This window comes from Vidua macroura, chromosome 23 (assembly GCF_024509145.1).
Source record: "Vidua macroura isolate BioBank_ID:100142 chromosome 23, ASM2450914v1, whole genome shotgun sequence".
In the NCBI taxonomy this organism is placed as follows: domain Eukaryota; kingdom Metazoa; phylum Chordata; class Aves; order Passeriformes; family Viduidae; genus Vidua; species Vidua macroura.
The window spans coordinates 6,506,146-6,513,974 of record NC_071593.1 but is presented as its reverse complement, the minus strand read 5'-3'; the positions used below and the strand labels follow the sequence as shown (position 1 = coordinate 6,513,974).

General features: G+C 47.9%; 1 protein-coding gene across 1 annotated transcript in view; it reads left to right on the top strand.

Moving 5' to 3' along the window:
* Positions 1-771: 771 nt before the first annotated feature.
* Positions 772-7,829, top strand: part of LOC128818376 (ATPase family AAA domain-containing protein 3) — a 28,257-nt gene continuing 21,199 nt past the window's right edge. The window contains exons 1-6 of the mRNA XM_053997656.1: positions 772-969; positions 3,528-3,604; positions 4,313-4,414; positions 5,848-5,907; positions 6,719-6,788; positions 7,590-7,755. Of these exons, the coding sequence (XP_053853631.1) occupies positions 3,560-3,604; positions 4,313-4,414; positions 5,848-5,907; positions 6,719-6,788; positions 7,590-7,755 (443 nt within the window). The 5' untranslated portion in view covers positions 772-969; positions 3,528-3,559. The remainder of the gene's footprint in view (positions 970-3,527; positions 3,605-4,312; positions 4,415-5,847; positions 5,908-6,718; positions 6,789-7,589; positions 7,756-7,829) is intronic.

The following is a 7,829-nucleotide window of genomic DNA, read 5'->3' as shown; positions in this document are numbered from 1 at the left end:
TTGGATTAGGAGCTGATTTCCAGGGAATATCCCACTCTTTATCCCACATAACCACAAATAAGGGTTTCCCTGTGCTCCCCTTCTCTGGAAGCTCCCGTCTCATCTTTCCCATTCCAAAACATTGGATTAGGAGCTGATTTCCAGGGAAATGCTGCTCTTTATCCCACGTAACTACAGCGAGAGGTTTCTCCACGCTCCCCTTTTCTGCTTTCCCATCCTCTCTGCCATTCCAAGGAGCCGATTTTGGGGGAAGCCTGGGATAACCCTGAAGGAAACCCGGGATAACCCTGAAGGAAACCCAGGATAACCCCAAAGGAATCCCGGGATAACCCCACGGCAATCCCGGGATAACCCCGAAGGAATCCCGGGATAACCGCACGGCAATCCCGGGATAACCCCACGGCAATCCCGGGATAACCCCGAAGGAATCCCGGGATAACCGCACGGCAATCCCGGGATAACCGCAAGGCCGCGCCGCCCCGCGGCCCTTAGCAACGCCCCTCACTCCCGTTGCCACGCGGAAGCGCCGCCCGCCCCGCTTGTCCCTCCCGGCGCTCCGTCCCCCACACGGCTCTCCCTCCCCTCCCGCCTCTTTCAACCAATCAAACCCCACACGCGGCGCCTCTCCGCCAATCAGAGCGCGGCGCGGCGCTCCGGCGGGCCAATGGGAGGCCGGTCCGCCTTGCGGCGCAGGCGCGCGGGCCGCGGCGCGTCCCCCGCGTGCAGCCGCCGCCGCCGCCCTCATGTCGTGGCTGTTCGGCCTCAACCGCGGGGCCGCCCCGGGCGGCGGCGGGGACGCGGCAGCCCCGGGCAGCGGCAGCGGGGCCGGCCTCTCCCTGCCGCCCGGCCCCGCTGCCGGTGGTGCTGGCGGCGCCGGGGACCGTCAGACGCCCAAGGACAAATGGAGCAACTTCGACCCCACGGGCCTGGAGCGCGCGGCCAAGGCGGCGCGGGAGCTGGACGCGTCCCGTGCGTGAGGGGACGCGGCGGGAGGGCGGCGGAGCTCGTGGCGGGGTGTGCGGGAAGGGAGCGGGCTGTGCTCCGTGGGACGCGAGGGAAGGGCAGGGAGCGTCCTTCCCGCTGGGTGTGAGGGGTTGAGGGGCTGTTCCACCCGAGGGGTTTGTTCGCTCTGGAGCAGAGAGCAGGGAGGGTGTGAGAGAGAGTCAGAGAAACGGACACTGAGGGATTTAATCTGCACCTTGGAAAAAGCTTAGATTGGTGTGTGAGAGTCAGAGAAACGGACACTGAGGGATTTAATCTGCACCTTGGAAAAAGCTTAGATTGCTGTGTGAGAGTCAGAGAAACAGACTCTGAAGGATTTAATCTGCACCTTGGAAAAAGCTTAGATTGGTGTGTGTGAGAGTCAGAGAAACAGAAAATTCCACAGCCACTCAAGGATTTAATCTACACCTTGGAAGATTCTTAGATTGGTGTGTGAGAGAGTCAGAGAAACAGAAAATTCCACAGACACTCAAGGATTTAATGTGAGGGGTTTGTTCTGCTCGGGAGCAGAGAGCAAGGGAGGGTGTGAGAGAGAGAGTCAGAGAAACGGACACTGAAGGATTTAATGTGCACCTTGGAAAAAGCTTAGATTGGTGTGTGAGAGTCAGAGAAACAGACACTGAAGGATTTAATCTGCACCTTGGAAAAAGTTTAGATTGGTGTGTGAGAGAGTCAGAGAAACAGAAAATTCCACAGACACTGAAGGATTTAATCTGCACCCTTGGAAAAAGCTTAGATTGGTGTAAAAATGCAATGCACAGACATTAAGCAAAAAAAAAAAAAAATCAGAAATTTGTGTTTCTATAGTTATAAGAAAGAATATGCCTTAAGTAAGAAGCTGTACTATAAGTACAGTGCTATTAGTACTGTACTAATAAAACTAAAACTAAACTGTACTTATAAACTAAAAGGTTTATAATCTAAGAGTGTAGTTGTATAGAATAAACTAAGGGTTTAGGAGTTATCCTAGAAGCATACATGTGTGTATTTGTGTACATGTGACACAAAAACCTATTAGGCAAAAATATCCACAGTGCAGCAGAAATGAGTAAAAGTGAGAAGTTAGAAAGACAAAATGAGCCCTGTAGCAGTTGTTTGTTAAGTTAGGAATTACATATTACCTTGTAACAAAGAAACTTATAGCTACTTTTGAGCTATAAGTGCTAATCTCACAACCTCTAAAATCTCACAGCCTCTAAAGTGAACGTTGATCTGAGCAATAAATCGTTCTTAGTGCTGGTGCCATCCTTCTTTACTGACAGTGGTGGGTGTGGAGTGTCCCTCACGGGCTATTCCAGCTCTGTCCAGACCCAGCTCTGTGCCCTGAGCTCTGGGATGGCCCTGCTGGAGCAGAGGAGCCTCTTGGGGCCCTTCCAGCCTCGCCCATCCTGCTGTACCTGTGTCCTGTGGGGTCCCACCTGGCCAGGGCAGCCTCTGGCTCCTGCCCTGCTCTGCTGGGATCAGCATTCCCAGGCACTGACCTCTGAGTGCTTCCTCAGGGCTTCTGAGGAGAGAGGGAGGCACCAGAGCATCTTGATAAAACCACAGATTCCCAGAATGGTTTGGGTTGGAAAGGACTTGAAATCCCATCTCATTCCACCTCCTGCCAAGGGCAGGGACCTTCCACTATCCCAGATTGCTCCAACCTGGCCTTGGTCAGATCTTTTCCACAGCTGTGCTGAGAATCATTTATTCATAATCATTTATTCCTTCCACTATCCCAGATTGCTCCAAGACTCTCCAGCCTGGCCTTGGTCAGAGCTTTTCCACAGCTGTGTTGAGAATCATTTATTCATAATCATTTATTCATAATCATTTATTCATAATCATTTATTCCCTGGAGGGTTGAGTGTGCCATTGCAGAGCTGTGGAGCAGCATGGATTGAAGAGCCTGAGCATCAGCTTTGCTGAGGAAAGAGCTCTCACTGTGGTGCCTTGTGAAGGCTGAGCTGGAACAGAGCTAAAGAATAAAGCTGGGATTTATTAAAGGATCTCCTCGTGGATCCACCTTGGGCAGCACCAGAGCCCAGCCAGGGCTGCACCCAAGGTGAACCCAAATGGTCCCAAGAAATGGATGATTGGTCACAAAATGATCAGCTCTGCTCCATTTGCACCTTGGAGTTGATTGTCCCATTCCAGCTTTAGCCCATGCACTCCCATCCTGCTTGTTTTTCTCTCTCCAGCCCACGCTGTTTGTGCTCCTGGGCCTGAGCTTTGGATCATTTGTCCTTGGTGCCCAGCTGGAGCAGGAATTGTTTTGTCTCCCTGCTCTGTGCACAGAGCTCAGCATCCCCTCATGTGAAGCCCAGAGCCACACACTAAAGCAGCAGAGAATGTGAAAAATAGAAAAGCTGAACCTGAGGCATCAGCACAGAATGTGAAAAATAGAAAAGCTGAACCTGAGGCATCAGCAGAGAATCTGAAAAGTAGAAAAGCTAAAACTTAAGGCATCAGTAGAGAATGTGAAAAACAGGGAAGTTAAAACCTGAGGCATCACCTGTCCATAATCTCTTCCCCTCCTCCAGGCCATGCAAAAGATGCTCTGAGCCTTGCCCAGATGCAGGAGCAGACCTTGCAGCTGGAACAGCAAACCAAACTGAAGGTGGGTTGCAATTCCTCACCTTGGAACTCCTCAGGCAGCTGCCAGATTTGGGAGGGACAAAAGTTAAAATCTCTCCTCTGCAGAGGATGATAAATTTTCCTTTCTGGTCAGCTTCAGCAAATTGTAGTTATTTGCCTTTAGGAGAAAAAAAAAAAGTAATTCTGGAAGGTGAATCTCAGCTAATTTGGCCTATCCTGACACGGATTTTTGTGGCTTTGATTAAAACTTGCATGTCCTCAGTTGTTTTGTGACTCCTGGAGTATCTCTGCTGGTTTTGGGGAATGACAGGGGGTTTCTGTGGGAACTGTAAAGTAGCTGGGTGAAGGACAGATTTCTCTTATAAAGGACTTTAGGGATTGTTTGGTGTTGGTTGATCTCTTGGATGTTTTTTTTAAATTGTGTTTAATCCTGAAATGGTTGATGATATTTCTTAGGAGCATTGGGAATTTAATTTTTATTATAAATTCTATTATCATATTATATTATAATAATATGTTGTGATAATATTTTATTATAATAATTTATTATTTCTATTTAACTTTATTATTTATATTTATTATCATATTTTAACTTTATTGTGTCAGTGGTCATTTTTTGTGGGTACTACTCTGAATACAGAGGGATTTCTTGGAATGTGATTGTCAGTAGAATTTCTGTACAGGATGATCTATGAATTTCTGGTAATTAAATTCTCTGGTTCTGTCCCAGGAGTACGAAGCTGCCATAGAACAGCTGAAGAATGAGCAGATCAGGGTGCAAGCAGAAGAGAGAAGGAAAACACTCAATGAAGAAACCAAACAGCATCAAGCAGTAAGGGAATGAGGGGGAAGCCAAGTGAGGGGAGACCTTGTTTGTGTCTTCCCTTATAGAAAAGGCAATGATGCATTAATTATCCCTTTCATTATCCCTTTAATTAATTATCCCTTTTGGGGGAGAGGAGGTCTGGGGGTGTTCTGTTCTCTGAGCCCCTGTTCTGTCCTGGATTTGTGATGTTGAGCTGGATTTTTAATCCTCTTGGACTTTTGTTCCCAAGTTCTTGAGCATCCAAAGGAACTGGTGGTAGCAGTTCCTCTCATTCTGTGTTTTTTTGGGATTTTCCTAAAGGGCTTTTCAGGGAAGTGTTGAGGAATACTGGTTTATCAACTGAATGAAAAATGAAGCCATTAAAGAGTGAAATGACTCTGAAGTTATTTGGATTTCAGTCTTAAGTAGCTTGAAACCACATTTCTTCTGACTTAAACAGAAAAAGATATCTTAAGAGGAGAAATGATGCAAATCTGAGTTGTTGTGAGCAGTGTTGGTGCTTCCTGGTTTGTTTTAGCTTGAGTGGCTGATGTGGCAATAATCCTGAAACAGGGAAAACAAAGGTTGGCCTTAATGTTAAAAGCTAAATTCTGGAGATTTCTTACTCTGAGAGCACAGCAGATGAGGGAACTGATTAATTCTAATGGATTCTCAGCTTGGGAAGTTTGCTAGAACTGTTTATTTGGCACGTGCTGCTTTTACCCTGGCAGAGTTTGGACTTTGAGCAGGGCTGGCCCAGGAAGCAGCTGCACACTCAGCTGCTCTCAGGGGTTGTTCCTTCACCTCCTGCTGCTCACAGGGCATCGTTTGAGGTTCTCATGGGTTACCTGAAATCACAGCAAACTCAGTCTTGGTTTATTCCATGATGTTTTACTGGTGCTGAGGAGATAATTCCCAAGCTGTTCTGCTATCCCTGTGTTTGGAGCAGAGAATGATGTCACCCCTGACACAGAATCCTCCCTGGATGTGGATCCTCAGCCCACTTCCAGTTCAGTGGAGATGTCTTGGGTTTATTTGGAGTTACAGTGATTGATTAGAGGAATTAATGAGCAACAAGTAAATCTTTATCAAAACCAGAGCCCATCAGCACATCCTGACAGTTCTATTGCTTGCACTCACCAGTCCAGATAATGTGGTTTACAACATGAAAACCTTATTTTTCCCACTGAAGTCTCCTTCTGTGGGCCAAGAAACCCTTGCTCTTTGTCTTGACATCTGTGATACCATAAAATGAAATCAGGCTGTAGAGATTTCTCAGCACAGAAGAGTTTTTGGTGCTGAGGATATTTGGCCCTGTTCACATTCAAATCCAGGATAATTTTTTGTTTGTATGGATTTTCCCATTTTATTTGTTTTTTTTTCTTCCTGAACCTCATTTCCTTGAGGAGCTGGCTGTTTTTTAAGTGCCTAATCTGTGTATTCTGTTTTGTTTTTTGAAGAGAGCCCAGTACCAGGACAAACTGGCACGGCAGCGCTACGACGAGCAAATGCGACAGCAGGTAGGGAGGGTTCCTGCTCTGATCCAGCTGGGAATGGGCTGGGAGCCTTCTTAAATCCAAGAGATGCTCTGGAGCTGTTCCCTGTCCTGCTGGGCACAGTTTATCTGTATTATCTGCTCAGCATCAGCAGTGCACATCAAGGGCTGGGCATTAGGACAAAGCAGCAGCTTGGAATTAGGAGGGAAAATATGGGAGATGGGGAGAGGAAAACACACTTCAACCTGAGCAGCAGCTTCTTGAAAATATTTGTAGTGATGCCTTGTGAAAGCTGGCCTAGAACAGAGGCTGGACAGAGCTAAAGAATAAAGCAGGGTTTATTAAAGGATCTCCTCATGGATCCACCTTGGGCAGCACCAGAGCCCAGCCAGGGCTGCACCCAAGATGAACCCAAATGGTCCCAAGAAATGGATGATTGGTCACAAAATGATCAGCTCTGCTCCATTTGCACCTTGGAGTTGATTGTCCCATTCCAGCTTTAGCCCATGCAGTCCCATCCTGCTTGTTTTTCTCTCTCCAGCCCACGCTGTTTGTGCTCCTGGGCCTGAGCTTTGGATCATTTGTCCTTGGTGCCCAGCTGGAGCAGGAATTGTTTTGTCTCCCTGCTCTGTGCACAGAGCTCAGCATCCCCTCATGTGAAGCTCAGAGCCACACACTAAAGCAGCAGAGAATGTGAAAAATAGAAAAGCTGAACCTGAGATATCAGCACAGAATGTGAAAAACAGAAATACTGAGGCATCAGTAGCATTTAAATTTACATTTGGTGGAGTCATCACAACATCAACATCTCTTCTGCTGTCATCTCTCCCTGTAGCAACTTGCTAATGAGGAAAATCTGAGGAAGCAGGAGGAATCTGTGCAGAAGCAGGAGGCCATGAGGCGAGGTGAGTGTTTTGTTCAGCTGCTGGGAGTGTGGGGGCATGTGGAGTCCTTGTGCTGATCTTTGTGTCCATGCTGTGTTTGAGGTCAGATTGGCAAGAACAGGTAAATCCCAGGAGTTCTAAAATTACCAGTTGCTTCCAAGGTTAGTTTTAGAAAGGGCTCCTAAACATCTGCCCTGTCACTCCTGGATTTCCCAGTGATCTCTCAGCATCTCCTGGTAGAATAACTGAAATTCTGATTTCATACTGGAACAACCTAAAATAGTTGTGAGGAGGGAAGAGAAACAAAACATCTTCTGAGAGGAGAGGTTATATCTGTATCACCTCATTTCTATTCAGTTTCCTGCAGAAAATAAAAAACCTGTGGTGTGAAACTTGCTTAGTTTCTTTGTGTTGTTGGGAATTGCCAGAATTCCTGGGTTTGCAGAACTCCACTAGGGTGCAAGTCTCAGAAATGTTAATGTTCATTTGTGTTTGGCTGAATGGGATGGGAAGGGCGGTTTGCTCCGAGAACAGATGTGGCCAGCTGTGCTGCCACCCAGTGAAGGAAGTGCAGCCTGAATAAAGCAGCCCAGTGGTGAAACCCTGTAGGCTTGGGTTATTTTACTCCAGGATTTCTCATTCATTCTCCTTTCACACAATTCCATGTTTGAAGTAACAGAGCTTCCAAAATCCCTTTTGGGACCGGCAGCTCCGTTTTGCTTCTCTTCCTTCCAGTGCACAGCGACTTCCCTGGGGTTTTCCTTCTCCCTGGCATTAAGCCACCTAAAAATTTGACCTCTCTGCTGTTTTTTTTTACCCAAGCTACCGTGGAGAGGGAGATGGAGCTGCGGCACAAGAACGAGATGCTGCGGGTGGAAGCGGAGGCGCGGGCGCGCGCCAAGGCCGAGCGGGAGAACGCCGACATCATCCGCGAGCAGATCCGCCTCAAGGCCGCCGAGCACCGCCAGACCGTGCTCGAATCCCTCAAGTGGGTGCAGGGCAGGGCCTGGAGCTGCTCCACGTGTGTCCCAGCCTGTGGGAGAACCTGGGGGTTGTTCCTCT